This window comes from Nicotiana attenuata, unplaced genomic scaffold, assembly GCF_001879085.1.
Source record: "Nicotiana attenuata strain UT unplaced genomic scaffold, NIATTr2, whole genome shotgun sequence".
NCBI lineage: Eukaryota > Viridiplantae > Streptophyta > Magnoliopsida > Solanales > Solanaceae > Nicotiana > Nicotiana attenuata.
This window is the reverse complement of record NW_017675314.1, coordinates 34,574-60,710: the sequence shown is the minus strand read 5'-3', so window position 1 is coordinate 60,710 and position 26,137 is coordinate 34,574. Positions and strand designations below refer to the sequence as shown.

The window sequence follows — 26,137 nt, the reverse complement described above, 5'->3', positions numbered from 1 at the left end:
TGAGTTATTCCCTTGATTGAACTGTTGAGCATTGGTGCGATTTGAAACTTGATTGTTGTAGGAATTGCCCTGGGGATATCCATGTAACTTGTAACATTTGTCTTTTGTATGGCCAGGTCTCTTGCAGTAGTCACAGAATGGTCGACCCCTGGATTGACCTGAGTTAACTGTATAGTGTGTCTTGAAATTTCGAGCTCCAAAGGGATTTTGATGTTGTGAAGGTGCAGTATTCACATGAAGTGAGGTAGACTCCAGGTTCAAATGACTACTTGGTTTGAACTCCCTTTGTTTTTCCTCTTGCACCAACAAAGAAAAGGCTTGTGCCAATGATGGTAAGGGCTTCATCATCAAAATGTTTCCTCTCATTGTCGTGTACACTTCATTCAATCCCATCAAAAACTGAATAAGTCGCCTGTCCTGCTCTGCCTTATGCATATTGTCCTTTGAGCCACACGTACAAGCATAAGTGCACTGGGACCTTGCATTGAGATTGCTCAACTCTTCCCATAGTCTTTTCATTCGCGTGTAGTAGGTAGTAATGTCCAAAGACCCTTGAACAAGATCATTGATCTCCTTTTGGATTTGATACAGCTTTGCACCGTTCGTTGGATCATATCGATCTTCCAATTCTCTCCACAATTCTACTGAATCACTAACATACTCAACACTATCAGAAATTTCTTTTGACAAGGAATTGAGAATCCAGGAAGTTACTGTGAGCACGTGATTTTTGCCCTATATGAATTACTCCCATAATTTCAAACAAAATAATTTCTTTTCATTATTTGCAATTTTGTGGATTTTCGTGGCATTTTCTGTTAATTGTTTGCATTTGTTTGTGCATGTTTATTTTATTTTGATTAACGAAAAATACAAAAATATATGTGCATTTGCATTTGGAGTCTTATTTCCATAGAATTCGCAACAACGAACGTAGTTTTGTGGCCTGAACTACGTTTGACTTGATCCCGAAAGGGTACGTAGGCAGCCTCTCTCTGAGGTTCAGTCACACCAAAATAAAATTCAAAAGTCCCCAAGAAAGAAACTGGGGTAGAAGTTGTGGTTGTTGTAAGAAATCTAATTCCGAAAGTTGTAATTTTGAATCCATGTTGAATTGTTTTGAGCCTTTGATACCCTTTCTTCCTAACCCTGTCCAAAAGCCTGCATTACGGTCCGAAGAAAGACCTTCTGATCAATCTTCGAGAGACGCCGAGTAAAGCGAGTAGAGGTGAACCATATCAGGGGTAACACTCCAGTCCAAACGAGGGAAATGAAGAATGAGAGAGTCTTGATGATAAATGCCCTCACGGGCACCATAAGGCAAAGTAAGCTGAGAGAAATAAAAATGAGAGAGTCTTATTGGTGAAAACCTTCACAGGCACCATAAGGCGATAGCGAGGTGAGAGAAAGACCAAAATGAGAAAGGCTTGATGGTGAAAACCTCTCGGGCACTACAAGTCGAATTAGGATAGTGAATCAGATCGGATAAGTGGAGCATTGAAGCCCAGTTTCACGGTAAAAAGGCACGACAAGAGTTGAACATCAGATTTGCTTAACAGAATAGGCCGCAGGTGCATGTCATGGTCATTAGAGTTGGTATCCACATCCGATAGGTTTCTACTTTGTAGTTTTCTTGTTAGGAATCATCTCTTCCCATTGTCCTCTACTCTGTTTTGTTTACTTCCTCCTCTTGAGTATGTCTGGTCAGAACAAGTAAGAAATGACTTCAAAATTTGCCACCAGCTTTCCAATTGCACAAAACGGGGTCTGGCTAACACTAAAATGTCATAAGTCAGGAAAAAACAACAAGCGCATTGAGCTAGTAACAATCAACATGCTTTGGGATCCTTATGAAATACAAAGGTTTGGTACATATCAATTTATGAACAATGCAACAAGATGGAAGGTGCTTGGTGAACGGATCAGAGATATTTTCTGTGGTAAGATTGACAAAAGGTGGTTGAACAGTGACAAGCAGGGTCTTCAAGTGGAAATCAAAGTTATCAGGGCGAGTGAAGGAACAATAGACCTCGAGGCCAAGGCCAGTGATTTAAATCGGGAAAGAACAACATGCGCGATGAGTTGGTAACAATCAATATGCTTTGGAAGTTCATGTGAAACACAAAGGCTTGGTATATGTTAATTCATGAACAATGCAACAGATGAAGGGTTGGGTGAACAGCTCAAAGGTATTTCCTGTGATAAGATTGATAAAAGGGTGTTAAACCAGTGACGAGCAAGACTTTCCAAGCAGAAGTCAAAGTTAGGAGCCGTAGACCTTAAGGACAGGACCAGTGGTTTAAGGAAAGAAAGAACAGCATACGCAATGAAGGGGTGACAAGTGTCGTGCTTTGGGGTTCATGTGAGACACAAAGGTTGGGGAGGCACCAATTCATGCAACGCAACAAATAGAAGATATTGGGTCCAAACGGAGAAAAGGAATTTTATGTGATGGGGACGACAGAGAAAATGGTTAGTCCATAAACAAGCAAGGTCCTCGAGTGGAAGTTAGTCATCATGGGAAGCGAAGGAGCTATCGCTCTCAAAGTCAAGGCCACAAACCAACCACCACATTTTAAACTGACAAGATTTTTCTTTGATTGAAACAGGGGCAGAAATTTCGTTCGTTTCGGAGAAACCCACCTCAAGGAAAGGCAGGCACCAGACATGTTTGACGGTAAGTTTTCAGGACCCTCCTGGAAAATGGGACTTAGTTTAAATTTTAAAGCAATCATGAGTAGCATAATTTAGCATAAATGTACCCCAAGGAACATAAGTTGGTTTCAAAGTTGCCTGTTTAAGATAGGACTCAATTAGGAGTTGTCAGGACCCTCCTGAATAATGGGACACAGTTTTAAGATCTCCTTTAGATAACAAGATACTGTTGTGGGATAGTATAATTCAGCCATAGAATTGGCACTCATAAGATAAGACTTGATTTTGATTTTCAGGTCCCTCCTGGATAATGGGACGTAGTTTTAAGGTCTGCTTAGATAACAAGATATAGATAACAAGGTCTGCTTAGGTTAAAACTGTTTTTTTTTAACTAGAAGTTGTCAGCAATCAGGCGCCCACCTGGAGAACAAGGGAACACATTTCAAGTTCAGCAATCAGGCGCCCACCTGGAGAACAAGGGAATATTTCAAATTTCAGCAATCAGGAGCCCGCCTGGAGAACAAGGGAATACTTTTTAAGCGTCTGCAGTCAGGAGCCAGCCTGGATAACAGAGGCATATATTTCAAGTTTTAGCAATCAGGAGCCCGCCTGGAGAACAGAGGCATTTATTTCAAGTTTTAGCAATCAGGAGCCCGCCTGGAGAACAGAGGCATTTATTTCAAGTTTTAGCAATCAGGAGCCCGCCTGGAGAACAGAGGCATTTATTTCAAGTTTTAGCAATCAGGAGCTAGCTTGGAGAACAGAGGCATATATTTCAAGTTTTAGCAATCAGGAGCCCGCCTGGAGAACAGAGGCATTTATTTCAAGTTTTAGCAATCAGGAGCCCGCCTGGAGAACAGAGGCATCTATTTCAAGTTTTAGCAATCAGGAGTCCACCTGGAAAAAAGGGAATTCAATTCAGAATGCAATTCAGGTCAGCAACAAAAGAAGCTCGCGTCAAGAATGCGAGTCAGCAGTCCGAGATGATCAATAGAAGTTAGTCACATTCCAGAATAAAAAGAAAAAAAAACAAAAAGAAAGGCAAGAAGTGAGTCCAATTGCAGAAGTTAATGAAAGATACGAGCTGCTCAAGACAAGGCTGAGGTCACAAGCTCTCCATGTCCCGTCTTGGTTTGAAAAGCTGAAGAAGATTAAACCAACACCTGCAGCTAACAAGCATCAAGATTCGGATCGGGGTCCGCATGAAGCACCAACCAAGACTCAAGATCAAGCTTCAGAAGACTCATAGATAGGAATCTTGTAACTCGTAGCTGATAGGCTTAGTTAGTCTTTTTCATTTTTGATTTTGATGTAATAACGGGACCGCGAACTGGAACCTCGGCGAAACGGCACCTCGACCGGCTCTTCACCTCGGCGAACTCCATCATCTCACTCACTTCTGAACTACACGTGGCCTGATTCCTTTATAGCCAAGGATATGTAGGCAGCTCAGATACCAGGGCTCGGTCACATCCCTCTTTTCTCTTAGTTTTAGTCTCTCCAAATAAGGGTCGGGTCAAAAACCTGTCTAGTCATTCTTTGTCTGAAAACTCTTCGAGTTTCCAGTCAAAGAGGGGCAGCTGTTGACATGTGATTTTTGACCCTCCCCGAAATTTTACCCATTTTTAGCGTGTAAATATTTAATGTAGGCCTAATATAGCTATTTCAACCATTTTTGACTTCTTTACTTTATTTTATTATCAGAAATGAAAATTACAAAAAAAAAATATTTTAGTTTATGTATTTGTCATAAATTTGAAAAAATGCAAAAAATAGTACCCTATTTTTATCTTTATATAATTTCGAAAATACAAAAAATAGTTTCATGTTTAGTTTAATTAATTAGGATTAGTTTTGACATGGTGTAGTATTTCTATCTTATTTTAAAAGGTCTTGTGTAGTCTAGGGACCCTTCTAGACTCTTCTTTAGGACAAAAAATAAATAAAAAGACCCTAAGGACTTAACACAAAAAGCCTAGGGACTAATTGACAAAATACACAAAATATAACCCTAATCCCTACCCCTATATAATAGTACCTACACCATATACACAAAAAAAAAAAATCAGATTCGCCGCTGGTACAATATCCCCGGCCCCCTGTGATCGTCTTCTTCATTTTTGGAGAAGATCCAAATAAGTTAAATCCAAAAAAAAAAAACAAGAAAGCGGAGTTTGCCGAGTGTTGCAAGGTCAATCAAGTTCGTTCGATTTTGCCGAGTTGCCAAGTCCCGGTCATGGTCCCTTGTTCGAATTTTCAATTGCTATTGTGTCAGCAATTTTTAAGTGTAAAGACGGAAGTTTCATTATAAATTGAAGAAAATGTCATATTGAGGTGCATTCTTAATCCCTCCTCTACTGCTTTTGCCCTTTTTAATTCATATGTAATTTCTGGTGTGAGATTTGGATAAATGATGATGATGTTTGTTTTCTTTAAATATATATATAATTGTCCAGAATAAGTTTTTGTTGCTAACTGTTCCATTATGGTAGTTACTTGATTTAAATCTACTGTTTGTTTTCTTTGAATTTCAGCATGAAAAAAATGAGAAGATAAATTCCATGCTTGCATTGAAACAGCATTTACGTTAATCCTATATTCAAGGCATAGCTCGGATTCATACTAAGTTGTGTTCATCACATTTTTTGTGCTTTACACAAATTTAATTATACAATATTATTTCATTTTGATCTCATACATGTGTGATGCTTTATTTGGCATGGTTTGGTAAATACTTTGATATTCAACTGATGATTGAGTCAATTTTATCTTAGTAACCATGTATAGTTTAGTTTCTTAAATTGAATAGATAGTCTGTCACTATTTGAGCAAATTTTGTTGATTAACAAAAGCAATGACGTATTCTTCATTTTATTGCATCTGTCTTTACTTGGAATTCGGTGGATGTGATGTAAACTGTTTACAAATTAGCTTGCGCTGAAATTGATCATGAAATCTCTTTAGCAAGGGTGCATGTTGGGCCTTTCCTATCCAAGGCCGATGCTCCCTCGTTGGGTTAATTCAAACTGGGTTCATTTGCTTAAAATAGGGTCTAACTTTAACTCAAGGAATATAGTTGAGCCATATTTAGATTATAAATAGTTGTGGCCCTCATGATTAGTATAGAAACCTTTATATTGGAACTCGAGGTGCGCCATTTCAAACAAAAATGATAATTGCATGGCCCTCGTTTTAATTTTGAATTGATCCTTAGAACTCGAGGCGTGCCATTTAGCAAATTCCATGGCCCTCGCAAAGCCCTAATGCGTAGTATTTTAGGCGCGTGTTTAATAAATTTACCTTCTTAAACTCGGGTGCACATTTATGTGACCCAAATCCAAATCCCAACGAAGTTAAAATATGTCAAAAATCACGGGTGCANTTAACTTTTTGTTTGTGGATATTGAAGACAATGTATATTTGATTGAGTGTTTCTTGGTTGCCGTGATATTTTCTAATTCCTTGACTTTTGGTTGTTGGGTTAATAAGAGTTCTGTGGTCACGATTATATGTTGAAGTCGTTTACTCTAATATCTGTGTTATTGCATCGTAAAACAAGTGAAAATGATAACTGTATATAATTAAGAAATAATGCTCAATAGATGACTACATGCCTCTGTTCTTTATAAAAGTTGTGCGAATGAAGTAAATTTTCTTTGCAATTTGTTTCATTTAGTTGGTTTAGCTAGCAAATTGTTGGTTCATATGATCATGTCGTTTATCTCAAATTAGTTTTAGAAGATTAATTAATTCAAAAGCATTGTAGTCTGCTTTAGTTAAGTAAAAATTCTATTAAAATAATTCGAGGCGTGTTGTGCCAAATAAAATCTCAAATTGCATGGCCCTCACTTAACTAGTCTTGTTCATCCTTAGAAATCGAGGCGTGCCATTTAGCAAATTTTCATGGCCCTCGCAAAGTTGCTAATGCGTAGTTGCTTTAGGCGCGTTATTTTAATAATATTATCTTCCTAAACTCGGGTGCACATTTATGTGACCCAAATCCAAATCTCAACAATGTTAGATAAAATATGTCGAGAACCGCGGGTGCATTTATGTGACGTGGTTCAAGACGTGTTTTAAATAACGTTGCAATTTTCCTAAAAAAAAATAATTAAATAAAGCGGATAAAGTTTAAAATTGCACCATAGGCTAAAACATGTATTAAAATCAGATAATAGGCCAATTACAATAATTTAAGCGACCGTGCTAGAACCACGGGATCCGGGGGTGCCTAACACCTTCCCTCAGGTCAACAGAATTCCTTATTCAGAATTTCTGGTTCGCAGACTCCAATAGGGAAGTCGAAATTTTCCTCGATTTGGGATTTAAATTAAATCGGTGACTTGGGACACCAAAAGCCAATCCTTTCCCAAGTGGCGACTCTCTAAAATAAATAAATAATCCCATTTCGAATAATGTCACTTTAAATGGAAAAACTCTCTTATACTTTATCCTTCGGGGTAGGTGTGTAAAAAAGGAGGTGTGACACCATGCTAATCCAACCTACTACCAAGCTGTCCTAATTCTCTGAGTTTCCTTCCGAATTACCGTCAAATTGATACATTTCCTTGCTAGTACACCACTATCCTTAACTAAAACTTACCTCGCGATTTTTAGCATAAGACCACACCGCCCTAAGGCTTATAAACCGTTGTATTCTTCTGAAGCGCCCCCATAAGTACCACAACCGAGATACCTGCTCTAAAGAGACCTTCTGCGAATCTAAAGTCATTACCTCTACCTTTCTGATATTGGTATGTAGAGTTCAAATGATACAGAAATGCCACAAGTCCTGACATCCTCCCAAATAAATCTCAGTTTCTAGCCAACACACATCCTTAAGATTCCCAATTACTACATGTAAATCTTGAATCCTTCAAAACCATTCTCGTGAGTCATCCACTCTGCTCAAATCTCAATTAGACTGACCAAACAGACTGAACGTCATGTGCCCCATTAGCACTCCAACACCCAAGGAAGTAACCCCTTCTTCTAAGCCACCGAGCGATTTTTCCTACTCCATCACGTTACATTCCTTACAAACAACAACTAAATCATCCAATGTTTCTCATATACCCATAAAGCATAACACCACCCCTATTCCAAATTTCCTTTATTCGAGTCATCCTCGATCTCAACCTCTGTAAGCCATAACCGATTCACCAGTATGCCTCAAACTGGAACCAAAAAAGCACATAACCGTGCAATCAACTGATCAATAGCAGACTCCCCCACTTGGCTCAAAGCCATAGATCAACACACTATAGCTCACAATGCTTATACTCTATTACTGCCATACTACCATAGTGAGATTAAACTCAATCCTTCATAAGCTCGTGCAGCACAAACCATCTAGTACTTCAAGTCTTGTACAATCTCGCATTCACCCTCGCAACAGTCAAGACAACTCCTATACGCGATCCAAACTCAAATTGCAACATGTATATTTCACTGGTAAAAGAGGTCTTCCAACAAACAACATAAGGATCACACGCCCTTAGGACACCCTGCAGGAAATAACCCACCTGCTCCGCCTCAAACTAGCATCGCTTTATACCTTTCCACCGCCATAAGCATCACGCAATCACTTAATCTTCCTGAGTCTGAACTCATATCACGACATGAAATCTACTTCATCCCCCAACTAAACAACATGAAAAGATCCTTCAACACACCCACAACTCGAGTTATTCATCAAATCACGATGGGATTCATGCACCAGATAGTTCTTTCTACCCTCAAGCGGACCCTACTCGTCACATTCGAATCATATGAACCCATCTCACAGTCACATCATACTCATCACGTAGCTACCAGTCATCACTTCTACTAATAGGGACACTATAGAACATATAAATCCAAAAGCACGTGCTCTCACAATCAACGCCTCAGTGCTCAAGCAATAGGCAAAACCCGGCCTTAAGTCCTCTAGACTGGCCCAACATCAACACATAGAAATCACATCTCGCCCCTCGATCAAGGAATCACAAGCTGTCGATGCACAGCTGATACCGAGCGCTCAAGCGCGCATACGAACGCGTGGAAGGAATCCAAGAGTTACATTTCAAGCTGAATCAATATCGCACGATAAGAATTCAAGAATGTGAAGTTTTTCCTAAAAAGGTTCTGCAGCCTTCCGAGGATAAGTACAGACTGAAAGTACAAGAGGGGGGGTGAATTGTAGATAATTAAAGTTAATTGTTAATAAGTTGACTTAAAACTTAAGTAGTCGACTAAATATGGCAATCTTGCAGATATAGTAATTCGAGGTAATAAGCAGAAAGTAAATGCAAAAATTAAAGACACCAGGAATTTTTATACTGGTTCGGATTCAAAGTGAATCCTAATCCAGTCCCCTTGGGTTGCAAGGGATTTCTCTTCAAGTGAATAAGTTTTCTTTCGAGTACAGATTTGATGTATGTCGCTCGGTTTCTCTAGCACTCATTTGATACAATGCCTCACCAGTTGTATGCCCTCTTTCTATCCCTGACTTGTTACACAGCAGATCTATATAGGCTACTATGCTTGTTTGCAGTAGAATGAAGAGAGTTATTTTGGTTTGATCAAAGTATACTAAGGATGGAGTTACACTGCGAATTTATACAAGGATAAATGGTGAAGGCTTGTCAACCCAAGGGTTTTGATCCTTGGAAAGAGTTGATTCTTTCCAAGAATAAAGAACTATCCGTTGCTTCTCTTCAGATCTTTTCCTTCGGCAGATAACGGGATAGACAGGATTCTTCCTTGATTGTTGGACCTTCCAATTGTGACCGTTGTCCGGATCTTCTAGCTTTAATTGTTCTTCAGTGATTTAATCTGACTCGCCAATCACAGATTGCGTTGAATCTTTATTCCATTATGGTAGATTTGATTTCCCAAAATCATGAAGCTAATCCTGATTTGCTGATGTAGTAATGTTTCTTTCCTTGTACATCGTAAGTATTTCAGGCAGTTTCCCTTCTGAATAATTTCCTTCCTTGTTCGACATAGCCATTCCAATAGTTCCTTTTTACTCTTTGAACTCCTGCACATGCATATTAATTGCATCATTAAAATATGATCTAACACAGACGTCTCTGTACCAATCCGCGAGACTCTACTAAACCCGCTCATGACTCGTGAGACCTATGTAACCTAGGCTCTGATACCAACTTGTCACGACCCTAAAACCGACCCAGTCGTGATGGCGCCAATCGTGAAACTAGGCCATTCGACACAATTCCCAAATCAAACCATTATTCTATAAAAGTCATTTTTAAGCCATTAATTAACAAGAATTCTCATAATATAAGTCAAAATAGACAATGCGGAAATATAACACAGCCCGGCATCGGGGTGCCACCAGTCATGAGCAACTACAAACCCGCCTAAAAACAAGAAAGGCAAACATAGCCCGAAAATGAGATACTAAGACAATCTAAGTAAGGTAAGAATGAGAAGTGCTGGGCTACGAACTCCAAGCAGCTACCTAGCAAACTCGGAGGCCTGCTGGAAGGCTGATCAACACTCACTATCGCGTTTCGAGACTCCTGGATCTGCACACAAGGTGCAGGGAGTAATATGAGTACGCCAACTCAGTAAGTAATAAAAGTAAAGCTAGCTGAGCAGTAAGAAAACACGTAAACCACGTTATAAAGCTAAAGCAAATCAGCATAAGTCCAAAACAATTCAGTAAAGCAATAGAACTCTTAAAAGAAACTCAGTTCAGTAAAACCCTTTCAAAACATCTTTCAATAATTCCCAACGAGTGATGAAAATGGTGAGTAAAAAGGATAGAAACGTAAACAGCCTCTTGAACAAAACAAGTACCATAAACTGCCCCTCGGACATAATACCAACAGAACCAGCCCCTCGGGCTACCTCACAATTACTCGTATCATCCCCTCGGGCAACAACATGAAACAACATTAGCCCCTCGGGCAATATCACGTCACACACACTGGGTACCCGCGCTCACTGGGGGTGTACAGACTCCGGAGGGCTCCTACAGCCTAAGCGCTATAACAAGCCTGTGACGACCCAACCCGTCGTCTCATGTATTACAGCCCCGTTTCCCCCATTTATTTCTTTTTCATGTTTTATTATCAGCAACGGGTGAGTTAGAGTTTAATTGAATTGGTTTGGATAGGAAATGAGACACTTAGTCTCTTTAAGGAAGGTTTGGTTTGGAAAAGTCAACCGAACATTGACTTATTAGTTAGAAGGATCGGATGTGAATTCCGGTGATTCGGTAAGCTTCGGGAGGTGATTTGTGACTTAGGAGTGCGATCGGAAGTGATTTTGGAGGTCCGGAGTAGAATTAGGCTTGAATTGGCAAGTTGGCATTTTGGCGAATTCCGGTGGATTGGTGGGATTTTGATCCGAGGGTCAGAATGGAATTTTGAGAGTTGCAGTAGCTCCGTTAGGTGATTTTGGATATGTGTGCAAAATTTCAGGTCATTCGGACGTCGTTTGGTTGGGTTTGTGATCAAATGCGTAATTCGGAAGTTTTTAAGAAACTTAGGCTTGAATCCGATGTGAAATGATGATTTTAGTGTTGTTTGATGTGTTTTGATGATTGGAACAAGTTCGTATGATGTTTTGGGGTAGGTTGGTGTTTTTGGTTGAGGTCCCAGGGGCCTCGGGATGATTCCGGGTGATCAACGGAAGGATTTTTGGACTTTGACTGTTGCAGAAAATGCACAGCTGTTGCAGGCCCCTTTTGGCCTTCGCGTTCGCGGGGGTGCCCATCGCGTTCGCGTAGTTGTGATTTCTGGGTCATTGCGTTCGCGATCGTGGCCTCGCGTTCGCGTAGAAGGGCCTGGGGACCCTACCTAGTTTGTTCATCGCGTTCGCGATGAGGGAGTCGCGTTCGCATAAGAGGACGTCCTGTGCATCGCGTTCGCATTTGGAGTATCGCGTTCGCGTGAGGGTCGACGCGTTCACGTAGGGTATCGTTTGGTCAACGAAAAAATTTGCCTTCGCGAACGCGGGGTGTTGACCGTGTTCGCCTAGAAGAAAAGCTGGGCGACAGAAGGGTTTAATTATGATATTTCATCCGCGACTCATTCATTGTTTCCTCCATTTTTGAACCACCTCAAGAGCTTTTGGGTGGAAATTGAAGAGAGTTTTGACGGGAATTGATTGGAGATTCAGCGTGCGAAGAGGTTGATTCTAAAGGCAAAGGCATAGCGAGCTAGACTTGTGGCCGGCTTGAGGTGAAAATAGATGTAGATGATGACCTGAGAGTTTGAAACCCCGGTATATCACATTGTGACGCTATATTGAGGCGAGACACGTACTCTATGACGAGTGCGGGGTCGATTGTGACTGGGGATTGTGACCTAGTCCGTTCCGAATTATGTTCGTACTGCGTTCTTGACTAGAAATTGTTTGGTAATTATCCTACTTGGAGTTTATGAATTGTTTGGGGCTTTGTGCCTATCATGTGCATCCTTCAGGGATCCTTATCACTGCATCCATGATGCTTAGCATATTTCATGATATCAGTCCTGAGTTAGACACTGCCTCGAAATGGTTAGTAAATAAATAAAGGTTTAAACACTTAGCTCTAAAATTCCTAATTATTGAAACTAAAATGAATAATTTGACTGTGCCCGATTGGCTTGCATGCATATATATACCTGGACTGAGTGTGGATCGGGCTGCACGCCACAGCGAATGTTACGATGATATTGCGCTTGGGCTGTAGGAGCCCCTCCGGAGTCTGAACCCCCACAGTGAGCGCGGGTACCCAAATGGATCGGGCTGCGCGCCGCAGCGGTCATGTGCATTGCATTGCATTCATGCATTTATACCTAATTGTCTTATTTGTCCTGATATTGTTGTTGTTTCATCGTTTTATGTGCTGAATCGCTAATTATAGCTTTATATTGTAATATTTCAGAATTTCTTACTTTCAGCCATTATAGATGTTTATTACTCACTGAGTTGGAAGTACTCACTTTACTCCCTGCACCATGTGTGCAGATTCAGGTGCTCCGGAGACTTAGTGGAGTTGTTTGCTGTCTTCTTGGATTTCGGTTTTGGAGTTGTTGAGGTAGCTGCCTGACGTCCGCAGGACCCGACTTCTCCCCTTTATTGCATTTGTCTTTCCCTATCCTAGACTTTCTTTATTACTATGAATATATTACTCTGTTACATTTAGAGGCTCTAGACTAGTGACTCCAGATCTATTGGGGGAATGTTTGGTATATTCGTTATTATTTTTTGTACTATTTTATCTAGTTTCGGATTGGAAACTTGATATTTACTATTTTAATCGTATTATTTGTTAACGGATTGCGAATTTGGGTTGAGAGTATTTAATTGGTCGGGCTTACCTAGCATTAGTGTTGGGCGCCATCACGACCGGGATTGGGGTCGTGACACCTGTAGGTTAGCTTCTATTCTATTTCATATATGTAATTTACATTCAGTTCTTGGTATGTAATAATTATTGTAAACAAACATTGGGGTGATTAGTGAAAAGGGGTGGGTAGTTGCATATTGTGGGTAAAATCGGGTAGATAACTCTATTTCAATCAAAAAATGTGTTTGTTAGATAATGTGCCTATAGGACCTGTTTTTGGTGAATTCCGCATGCTTTACTTTCACATAATTAGAAGTCATGCCTATAGGATCTAAATCAGCTCTATAATTAGATATCATGTCTATAGGGTGTAAAGTAATTGAAGTTCAATTTTCTTTACAGCATGTATTCAAATTCATCTCCTTAGAAATCATGTCTATAGGATTGAAAACGGCTTTAATAGAAATCATGCCTATAGGATCTAAAATCAGCCTAACTATAACTCACGCCTACAAGTTTTGAATCATATTAACTAACCTACTCGTTTTTCAATCAATGTCAGTAGAAAGCATGCCTATAGGATTCAAATCGCCCGTTTGAAACTGTTTACTGTTTTATTGCGTTTCGGATCAATAATAGATACCATGCTCATAGGACATCACTACGCCTAGGCAAGCCTATAGGGCGATTAAAGTCCTGGAACTATAAAATTGCGCCTTGTTATTGCTCACACTCGGTAAGATCTAAAAATCAGTAGGCAAATAGATTCAGTTCTTTCACACTTTGGTCCTAATTCAATACTGTATACCCTCAGCTCACCTAGACATCATGTTCTAAGGTTTTTCTCTTAAACGATTGTTTGAGACATGCACTTATTTGTTTCTGCTTGCGGAGGTAAACTGTGAGCTCTTAGTTGTTCTCTCCTTTAAATGCAGTCCTACTTGTTTTGGTTGACGCTTAGACTTTTCTCCTTTAAACACCTTAGGATGGTCTAGTACTACCCAAATTAGAGGTCCTAAATACCTCTAGGGCCATAAAGAAGGGACGGGTAGTGCATGCATAGGATATCTTTCAAAGCTGATAGAACGCTTTAGGCTATGACCAAGGGGAGGGAATTGGGTAGTAAGGATATGATGACTACGCGCTAATGCCACGTGTATCCCCTCGTTGAGGAGTGATTACTGGGCATTGTGTGGGTATGATCCTGTAGGCTAACCAACCTAGGACCCCCTTTCCCAACTCTCGTTGTTTAAATGAATTTACTTTTCTTTATATATGTGCAACTTGTTCAAACTTTTTCCCTTGTTTCATTACTTGAATCACACATGTGCTTAGAATGTCAAAGCATGCCCTTACTTGCAAGTACGTGGTCAAACTGTTTACTTGTTCAAAATGACTGATTCATATAAGTTCGGCGGGGACCCACCATTGTGGACCGCGAGGGGTGCCTAACACCTTCCCCTCGAAGTTATTTCGAGCCCTTACCCTAAATCTCTGGTAATGCAAGCTAGTCCATGAGTTAATTGCTCAAGGTGCCCTAACGCATCATAATCCGTTAGGTGGCGACTCTTCAAATACCCAATTCCCAAAAGGAAAAGAGTTATTCCCCCATGAAATGTCGAAACCCGGACGTTCTCCGCAAGGAGGAAAAAAGGGAGCGCGACAGCATGGCGACTCTGCTGGGGATATATTTAGGCTCTTACCATAACGAACTTATTTTTGTGAATTAGTTTAAGCATGCTCTATCCCACGTACCCTTCTCCCTTACTTGAATTTAACTGTTTATTTTTAAGCATTTGTGATTTCTTCATTTCCCTAAAACTGACAGGTCTCTTTGTTTTCTTCTTCTGTGACTGTCTTTCAATTATTTAAATACTGCATTTATTATTTTCTTACGTGCAAATACTTGACAACATGCTATTATTGTTGCATATACTCCTCATCATATTCAACTCATGCGTATCAAAATCCTATAGCAACGCTTGATGAGTGGTTGCGCTCTTCCAATTTATTACCCTTAAATTCGGAAAGGCTTATTTGCGGTAAAACTAGTCGATCAGCGGTGCAGTCGACGGTTCCGTGCCTTTCCCCCCTGAAGTTATCCGCTTGAGGGTACCAGTCTAGACCCCCATAGTAACCTTACTCCGATCATAAATGTGCATGCATCATGGTCAAACCTAGCCGGATTAATATGTTGTCCACATAATCATCCTTTAAGACAAGCCTTATCCAAAAGTACATCGGGTTTTCCATAATCCCAACGGACACAACCACGTTCTGTGCATTAATTTGGAGAACTAAATGCCAATATGCTAATCATGAATGTATAAATAGTCGAGTTTGGTGGGGGATAAGGGACTAACTCTTTTGTTTTGCAGAAAATGAGGCACGAGGTCCCCAGATTCGGTATGGTTAGCAACATTCCACCATTGCTACTAGATTGGTGGGAGGACCTTTCCTCAAGTGACAAGAAACACGTAAGGAAGTACTTGGTCAATTTACCTTCTCTACTAGACATTGAGCCAAACAATAGGTTGATTGAGGCTGCTACTTTATTCTGGGATAGTGAAAGGGCTGTGTTCCGTTTCGGCGACATAGAAATGACACCATTTTTAGAAGAAATTGGAGGGCTTGCGGGATTAACTTGGGATAGCCCCGGGTTATTGGTGCCGGAGAACCGTACTAGTAAAGGGTTTTTAAAGATGATGAGGCTGAAGAAAATTGCTGACTTGGGATGCCTGAAGAAATCGTACATACCCTTCGAATATCTGTATGAGAGGTATGGCCATAGCAAGTCCTATCGTACCTACCATGACGAGCTTTCTATCACTTTTCTGGGCCATATCCAGCGGAGAGTGTTTGTGTTCATTGTGTGCTTCTTGGGCCTGATAGTATTCCCAATGAAAAGGGAAAGAATCCACACTAGGTTGATCATGGTCGCCAAGACTTTGATGGAAGGGATCAACGGACAAACATACACCATAGTCCCCATGATCAAAGCCGACATCTACAGGGCTCTGGAGCGCTGTCAAAAAGGGGTCAAGCATTTTGAGGGTTGTAACCCGTTGCTGCAGTTGTGGTTATTAGAACATCTTCAAAGGGGCCAGTATCGCCAAGAATTTCCACAAAGGGCTTGGAATGACCATATTGCCTTCCATCACCCCAAGCGGATTACCTACATTCTGGACAAGTTTGCTCAGCTGGAAAGTGCCAAAGAGTAGGTAGAGTTCTTCTACAATCTGACCGAGGAGCAAGTGCAATGGATGTTTGAATGGTTCCCAACATACGACATCAGATCCAGGGACGCTCCACACCTGGTGCTGATTGGGTTGAGAGGGATATACCCTTATGTCCCTATCCGAGTTATGAGGCAAGCAGGCAGGAAACAGGTTGTACCAAGGGTTGCCAAGATGAGTCATTTCAGAGCATACTTTCAAGATGACGACGTTCCTTACAAGTACCAATCCCAGCACATGTGGAACTACAAAATCATTGTGGAAAAGAACACCATTGAGCCTGACAGGTATCATGCAGGATGCGAACTTCTCTACTCGGCATGGTTAGAAGACAATCTAAAAGGAATGGTAGTGCCAGGAACCGGTCGAGGGAATAGAATCATAGACAAAGAAGCAGAAGCACAAGTCAAATACAACAGGTTGCACAAGAGGGTCCACGACTCTGAGAATGAGCACCGGGAAATACATGAGAGGAATGTGAGGTTGATTGAAGAATGGAAAGAAATGGCAATCACTTCCAATAGGAAGTTGGAATATCTGGAGTGAGGAATAGTGGAGCTAGATGGTAAATCCATAAAGAGGATTGAGGATTTCCAGAACGCTGAAGGAACTGAAGGAGGACATCTGGCCAGAGCTTACCTGATGCTGGGTCTGCGCGAGCCGGGAGACCTGTACGATGGGGTCAGGAAGATCGAATCTGGGGAAGGTCCTTCTGGGACCAAATAGACTAGATTTATTTGCTTTCCTAAAATGTAATAAGGCGAAGTGCCAGTAGTGACTTATTTTTCTATTATCTTAGTGTCGTTTTGGATTTCGTCTATTTTTCATATTATGAAATGAGGCATTTGTTGGCATCTAAAATTCTCCAAATCTATTTGTCGCTAGGCCTACCTCGGGCACAACGAGGCTCCCAAATTAGGACGCGAATTTACATTCCCGCAATATGTGTTTAAATACTGCAACACTTCAAAATCATCACTAACTTGTTACTTTTTTGTTTTTTTTCCTTTATTTTGATTATTCCCATTCCCTAAGGTTGGTTCACTCATACTGGCATCATCAGCGTATCATACCATATCTAGAGGCCCTCCACCTCCTCCTCCTCCAAGCAATACAAAAGTCAAAGGAAAAACAAAAATGGACGACTTAAGTGGTATTCGAAAGGAGAATGTTGAGAACGCAGAAACTTCAGACGGTCGGAGTACTCCGGCACTAAATGATCTAGTCTTGAGATACTGGAGCTACAATGAGAGCTTGAGCAGGTTCGCAACTTGGCGAACTTGTCACTCACCCTGAATGTCCCTGACGTCAACCAACAAAACACAAAGAACCCAGCACCTCCCCAAAACACATCAAACCAACACTAACAAAACCCTCCTGCACCACATCAATACATAACCCCACCTCAAAATCTCAATCCCTTACCAATACCAACACCACCATCAATCAATCCAGTACCCACCAACCGCCACTTACCACACTCCCCAAAACACACCACAACCTATTCTCGATCCTCAAAACTCAACCAATGACCATCACTACACCCAAGTACCTGGGACTCATCAAAACGACCCCATATATGTGGAGACCATACCTCACTCTACTCAACCAACTTCCTATGCACTAGAATCCTCAGAGAAGGACCAGCTCATTAAAAACATGGCTGAAGAACTCAAGAAATTGACAAGTCGGGTTCAGGGTGTCGAAGGCGGCAAAGGGATAGAAGGTTTGAATTATGAAAACCTATGCATACAGCCAGATGTGGAACTGCCGGAGGGGTACAAACCTCCTAAGTTCGAGATGTTTAACGGTACAGGTAATCCTAGGGTTCATCTAAGGACCTATTGCGACAAGCTTGTTGGAGTCGGAAAAGATGAGAAGATCTGGATGAAACTCTTCATAAGGAGTCTTACTGATGATGCTTTGTCCTGGTACATCAGCCAGGATCCCAAGAAATGGTCCAATTGGGTAGGTATGGCATCAGATTTCATGGACCGGTTCAGGTTCAACACAAAAAATGCACCCGATGTTTTCTACATCCAGAACCTTAAAAAGAAACCCACTGAGACTTTCCGCGAGTATGCTACCATTGGAGGTCGGAAGTGGCCAAGGTCAGGCCATCTTTATACGAAGAACAGATGAACAAGTTCTTCGTTAGAGCACAGGACCCGCAGTATTACGAAAGGTTGATGGTTATTGAAAACTATAAATTCTCCGATATCATCAAACTTGGGGAAAGAATTGAGGAAGGCATCAAAAGCTGGATGGTAATGAATTTTGAGGCATTACAGGCCACAAATAAAGTATTGCAATCAGGCGGCATATCAAAAAAGAAAGACATTGGGGCGGTAATGGTGGCTCAAGGCCCGAAATCTCCACTTACCTATCGAACACCCCCACCCACATATCAAACACATCCATCCACATACCAAGCACCACCACCCACATATCAACCATCATCTCCCAGATATTCCCTACCAGCCACTATCTATCATACCTATAACTCCCAACTATCTCATTTCCAGTCACCTCCGACTCGCCAAATTATCTAAGACCAAGACCCAATTTTGACCGCAAGCCACCTAGACAATACACTGCTATTGCTAAGCCCATCGACCAGCTCTATGAAGGGTAGAAAGTCGCAGGTTACATCACTCTTGTTCCCGCTGTGGAACTAGAGAATCCTTTCCAATGGGTCAATCCTAACAAAATTTGTGCGTACCATTCCGGTATGAAGGGGCACACCACTGACGAGTGCCGAGCATTGAAAGATAAGATTCAGACGATGATTGACAACAAGGTCAAACGGGCAAAGGAAGCCACACCCAATGTTCGCAACAACCCTCTCCCTGATCATAGAGGTGGTGGAATACATGTGATAGAGACGAACGAAGAGTGGGACCCTGAGGGGTCGATTCGGCTTATTCGGGAAGGTGATGACTTTAAACCCTCAGTCATACTTACTCCTATTGTAGTACAGACTCAGTCGCCAATCGAGGTTGAGGTAGCCACATCAGTTCCACTTGAGGTAGAAGTGGATCTACCCGTAGCCACCCGTGTCCGTTTGAAGTAGAAGTGGTCGCACCTTTCATAGTGACAGTATCAACTATGCCTCCTTTCCAATCAAAAGAAATACCTTGGGATTATGTTGCCGAAGCCAGGCAAAAAGGAAAGGCAAAGATGGAGGAATCCGATGTCACACAAGGAATGACCAGGACCGGAAGAATCTTACACCTGAGTACCTGGGAGGACCAAGTAAGGATGCCACTGCCAAGCAGCCTGTCATTGAAACAGGGCCAGATGACCTTTGGAGGAAAGTACAAGCAAAGGAGTATTCCGTCATTGATCATTTGAACAAAACCCCAGCTCAGATATCCATCCTATCACTGTTACAAAGTTCAGAAGCACACAAGAATGTTTTGATGAAAGTGTTGAGCGAAGCTTATGTGCCAAACAATATCACCAGCGGAGAAATGTCTAATATGGTAGAACAGGTGTTAGAAAGTCACAAAATCACTTTCCACGAGGATGAGTTGCCACCTGAGGGTCTGAACCACAACAGGGCACTGCACATTACAGTGCGATACGAAGACTACTTTATTGCCAGGGTCTTGGTTGACGAAGGTTCAAGCCTCAATATTTGTCCGTTGGACACTCTGAAAAGATTGGAACAGGTTTTCATGAAATACGGGCAGGAAGCATGAATGTAAAAGCTTTTGATGGGTCTCAAAGGGCCACGATCGAGAAGATTAACCTGTGCTTGCAGATGGGGCCAACTTGGTTCGACGTTGAGTTGCAGGTGCTCGACATACTAGCCTCATACAATCTTCTGTCAGGCCGACCATGGATCCATGCCGCTGGGGCTGTGGCATCCACGCTACATCAAGCCGTGAAATTCGAATGGAATCGTCAGGAGGTGATCATTCACGGAGATGGGAGTAACCCCATTTATACCAGTCAAATCACCCGGTTATTGGAAATAGAAGAAGGCTAGGAGGGGAAACCTATCATCACATTGAACGTGTCAATGCCGTCGAGAAAGATAAATGGTGGAGCAGTAAAATAGAGAGCATAGTGGCATGGTCTGGGTATGAACCCGGCAAAGGGCTTGGGAAGAATCTCCAGGGTATCACTAAACCAATACGGCTGAAAGGTCATGGTACTACCTTTGGGCTCGTATATCAATACACATGGCATGAGTATAATGATTGGTCGCCTCCATGGCGTGGACCGTACTACCCTCTTGAGCAACCAGTGCCACGTCTTGATCAAGCCATTCACCAAGCTGATACAATATGGGGAACTGCAGAAGAGGAAGCATTAGCTGGTTTGAAGAATCTGTTCTTAGAGGATGAAGACATGGATTGCAGTGCAATAATTGAGGAGGAGGAGGAAGAAGGCCTCACTATTCAGACCGTGGAGAAGGGAGTTGTTCTCAGGAACTGGACCGCCCCACCATCCTTGGCGCGCCGAGTCCCTGGGTAGCTTGGCAGATTTTATTTTTGTAGCCACTCTAGGCATTTAAGATTTTCAGTAACTTTGTTTTAAAGTCTTATTTGTTTCAAAATAAATGCTCGATTCATCGAGTCGTACTGGTCTGGATGTTTTTCAGTTTTAATCAAATGCATTGCTCTTTATCATTCATTATTATTTCTACACTTTTTCTTTCTACAGCGTTATTATTACTTTTCCTGATGAACCGGTGACTGTGACATGTAATGAGGCAACGCAACATGAGGATAGTGATTCGGATGAAGAAGACGAGATACCCGAGGAAGTTGTCAGGGAGGTGGAGAACTTTGAGAATAAGCCTAAGTCCAACGTGGACAAAACCGAAGCAGTAAATTTGGGGAACGCCGAGACCGTCAAGGAGACTCGCATCGGCATTCACTTATCACCGATAGAAAAGGAAGAGTACGTTCGCTTCTTAAGGGAGTACGAGGACATTTTTGCATGGTCATATGATGACATGACAGGTTTGAGCACGTCCATAGTGGCTCACAAGTTACCTACCAATCCAATGTGTCCGCCGATGAAGCATAAACTCAGAAAGTTCATACCAGACATGAGCCTGAAAATCAAGGAAGAAGTTACCAAGTAGATCAAAGCCAAAGTTCTCAGGGTGGTTGAGTACCTAACCTGGTTAGCCAACATTGTGCCAGTTCCAAAGAAAGATGGGAAAGTCAGAGTATGTGTTGGCTGTCGGGATTTAAACAAAGCAAGTCCCAAGGACAACTTTCCACTACCAAACATACACATCCTAATCGATAATTGCACCAAGCATGAACTCTAATCTTTTGTAGATTGCTTCGCGGGTTATCACCAGATCTGGATAGACGAAGAAGACGCGGAGAAAATAACTTTTATTACACCATGGGGGGTATACTGCTACAAGATGATGCCATTTGGTCTAAAGAATGCTGGGGCTACCTACATGAGAGCCATGACAACCATCTTCCATGATATGATACACAAGGAGATAGAGGTATATGTGGACGACGTCATTATCAAATCCAAGAGGGCCGCAGACCACATAGCAGAGTTGAGAAAGTTCTTCGACAGACTAAGGAGGTACAACTTGAAACTGAACCCCACCAAGTGTGCATTCGGGGTTCCTGCAGGAAAGTTATTGGGATTCATTGTCAGCCGGCAAGGGATTGAGCTAGATCCGTCTAAGGTCAAGGCTATTCAGGAGTTACCGCCGCCTAGGAGCAAAAAGGACGTGATGAGCTTCCTAGGGCGTCTCAATTATATCAGTCGCTTCATAGCCCAGTCCACAGTCATATGTGAAGCCATCTTCAAAATGCTGAGGAAAGATGCCGAGACAAGCTGGACCGAAGATTGTCAGAAAGCTTTTGACAAGATCAAGGAATACATGTCCACACCACCGGTTTTGGTCCCGCCAGAGCCGGGACGGCCTTTGCTACTCTATCTATCTGTATTGTATGGAGCCTTCGGATGTGTTCTGGGACAACATGATGAGACGGGGAGAAAGGAGCAAGCCATATACTACTTGAGTAAGAAGTTCACACCTTACGAAGCATGGTACTCTCTGCTGGAACGTACTTGTTGTGCTTTAACCTGGAAGGCCCAAAAGTTGAGGCATTACTTCTGTGCCTATACCACATACCTCATAGCCAGGATGGACCCTTTGAAGTATATATTTCAGAAACCCATGCCGACCGGGAAGTTGGCTAAATGGCAGATACTATTGAGTGAGTTTGATATCATCTACGTAACTCAAAAGGCGGTCAAGGGACAAACATTGGCAGATCATCTTGCTGAGAATCCGGTGGGAGGAGAATACTCACCCTTGAGAACGTATTTTCCTGATGAAGAGGTGTCATTCGTAGGAGAGGACATTACTGAAGCATATGATGGTTGGAGGATGTTCTTTGATGGAGCGGCAAATTTCAAAGGAGTAGGCATTGGAGCGGTTTTGGTATCAGAAACAGGTCAAAATTATCCAGTATCTGCTAAACTCAGATTTCCCTGCACTAACAACATGGCGGAGTATGAGGCCTGCATACTAGGACTCAACATGGCAGTCGGCATGAATATTCAGGAGCTGCTGGTAATTGGTGATTCAGATTTGCTTGTGAACCAGGTACAAGGAGAGTGGGCCACCAAGAATTCCAAGATATTGCCATATCTGCACCATGTGCAGGAATTGGGAAAGAGGTTCACCAAGATAGAGTTTCGGCATGTGCCCAGAATTCAGAATGTGTTTGCCGATGCATTGGCCACCTTGTCATCTATGATACAGCATCCGGACAAGAACTTCATTGATCCCATCCCAGTAAAAGTCCATAATCAACCGGCCTATTGTGCCCATGTTGCGGAAGAAACAGATGGAAAACCTTGGTTCCACGACATCAAGGAGTATTTGGCGAAAGGAGAACATCCAAAGCATGCAAACCACACTCAGAAACGCACACTTCGGAGATTGTCCAATCACTTCTTTCATAGCGGAGGAAATTTGTACAGAAGAACTCCTGATTTAGGATTGCTAAGATGTGTCGACGCAAAAGAAGCTTCTAAACTACTTGAGGAGATACATGCCAGGACCTGTGGCCCGCATATGAATGGTTTTGTCTTGGCCAACAAGATACTCAGGGACGATTACTTTTGGATGACCATGGAGAATGCGTCCAGTATGTCTGCAAATGCTACCAATGTCAAGTGCATGTGATATGATAAAAGTGCCGCCATATGAGCTCAACGCAACAAGCTCGCCTTGGCCATTCGCCGCCTGGGGAATGGATGTCATCGGTCCGATTGAGCCCACCGCTTCAAACGGACACAGGTTTATTCTGGTAGCCATTGATTACTTCACAAAATGGGTAGAGGATGCATCTTACAAAGTTGTAACCAAGAAAGTCATCGTAGACTTTGTCAAAGACCGTATTGTTTGCCGATTCGGAGTTCCCGAGTCCATTATCACTGATAATGCCTCCAACCTCAACAGTGATCTGATGAAAGCCATGTGTGAAACTTTCAAAATCAAGCATAAGAATTCCACGGCCTATAGACCCTGGATGAATGGAGTCGTGGAAGCCGCCAACAAAAACATCAAGAAGATACTAAGGAAGATGGTAGAAAACCACAAACAATGGCACGAGAAGACACCTTTTTCTCTGTTGGGATACCGCACCACGGTCTGCACATCAACCGGGGCTACTCCCTACATGCTAGTCTATGGTACCGAAGCTATCATCCCGGCCGAGGTAGAGATTCCTTCTTTAAGAATCATACAGGAAGCCGAACNTCCACCTCTAATACCTCTACCTCCACCTCTATCACCTCTACCTCCCCCTCTAGCTAGCTGAGCGGGCGGTGGAACACTCGGTGCCTGAACCATGGCACGGGAACCCTGAGTCTGAGAGCTGCTCGATGCTCGAGGGCAAAATCTAGCAATATGCCTTGTATCGCCACAAGTATAACAAGTCCTCGGCTACTGAGACTGCTGACCCTGATGGCCTGAATTACCATCCTGAAAACTCTGGAGCAGCGGTGCACGGATAGGAATTGGTGGTGCACTGTAGGACTGCTGATCAGAATACTGCGTATGAGAACCACTGCCACCTGGAGCACCGTGAGAAGCCTATAGTGCTGAATGAAACAGCCTGAAAAGATGGCCCCTACCAAAAGAGTCTCTGCCTCCAGATGAGGCACCACTGAACCTGCCGGAATGACGAGGCCTCTTGTCAGACCCCTGACCACCCCCTATGATAGAACCAACTCCACTCTCCGGGCCATATTGGCCGCATCCTAAAAAGAAATTTCGCTCCCCGTCTCCTTAGCCATCTGCAGTCGAATAGGCTGAACGAGTCCCTCAATGAACCTCCTCACCCTCTCTCTCTCGGTGGAAAGTATAAGAAGAGCATGACGGGCCAAGTCAATGAATCTGGTCTCGTACTGAGTGACAGTCATAGAACCCTGCTGGAGACGCTCAAACTGCCTCCGATAGTTCTCCCTCTGAGTGATAGGAAGAAACTTCTCCACAAATAGCTGAGAGAACTAATCCCAAGTCAATGCTGGTGACCCAGCTGGTCTAGCCAAACAATAATCTTTCCACCAAGTCTTGGCGGATCCCGACAAACGAAAAGCAGCAAAGTCGGCCCCATTGGTCTCTACTATCCCCATGTTCTGAAGAACCTCATGACAACTGTCCAAATAATCCTGGGGATCCTCAGAAGACGTACCACCAAAAGTAGTAGTGAACAGCTTGGTAAAACCTATCCAACCTCCACACAGCCTCCGAAGATGTAGCTGATCCATCATCGGTCTGTGCTGCTGCTCGGCCGAAGAAGCGGTACGTGACCTTGCCATTTGTGAAAGGACAAAAGTAGAGGTTTTAATTTAGCAGTGAGAGAACAAAGTCGCACGATAGAGACGAATAGAAGTGAAATTGTTCCTAACTCTGTAGCCTCTGGAATAAATACAGACGTCTCCGTACCGATCCCTCAGACTCTACTAAGCTTGTCTGTGAGTTGTGAGACCTAAGCAACACAGAACTCTGATACCGATTTGTCACGACCCGAATTTCCCACCCTAGGGAGTCGTGATGGCGCCTACTAGTGAAAGCTAGGCAAGCCAATTATTCCAATTATTTAACCCTTTATATCTTTAATCCCTTAACAATGGTGAATTAACATTATATAAACAGCGAAAATAACAAAGCGGAAGATAGAAATATAACAATTTAATAATAATACCGATACCAATCCATAAACATAAGCTACCCAGAATTGGTATCACAATCTCACAGACTGTGTAAGAGTACTACAAATAAGGTCTGAATAGAATTACACGAATCTGTCTCTGGATAAGTAAAAACAGAAGGAAAATGATAGAAGGAGATGCCAAGGCCTGCGGACGCCTGCAGGACTACCTCGGGTCACCTGATGGTCTGGAAGCAGCAACCTCACTCTGGTCTAAAAGCTGCAGCACCGGGATCTGCACACAGTGTAGAGTGTAGTATCAGCACAATCGACCCCATGTGCTGGTAAGTGTCTAGCCTAACCTCGGCGAAGTAGTGACGAGGCTAGGACAAGACTACCAATTAAACCTGTACAGTTAAATCATAAACAGCGGAAAAGTAAATGCAGAAATTTACAGGTAAAGATAGGAGGGGGAAAACATGCTGCGGAGAAATTAAGTAACAACAGAAAACCAATAGATAAACGTAAAGAACATTATAACTAAATTATCAGCAAGGATCAGGAAATCAAAGACAAGCGCACGGCATCACCATTCGTGCTTTACACTCTCGAAATCATGTACGGCATCACCCTTCATGCTATTCTCTCACAAATATCATGCACGGCATCACCCTTCGTGCTTTACACTCTTTCTCACCCAAGCAACAATCACAAAGCAATTTGGGCAAGGAAATCAATAACATCACAATAAAATCAAGTAACCACAAAAAACCAATAAATAAACGTAAAGA

At 42.4% G+C, this 26,137-nt stretch overlaps 1 protein-coding gene across 1 annotated transcript; it reads right to left on the bottom strand.

Annotated features, from left to right (window-relative positions):
* Positions 1-48: 48 nt before the first annotated feature.
* LOC109219947 lies at positions 49-25,014 on the bottom strand (the record flags this gene model as incomplete). The annotated part of the gene is made up of 3 exons (XM_019384413.1): positions 24,930-25,014; positions 24,172-24,267; positions 49-680 (listed from the first exon to the last, which is right to left on the bottom strand). Coding segments are annotated over exons 1-3 (813 nt in total), but the record flags the coding sequence as incomplete, so codon positions are not given.
* Positions 25,015-26,137: the final 1,123 nt, after the last annotated feature.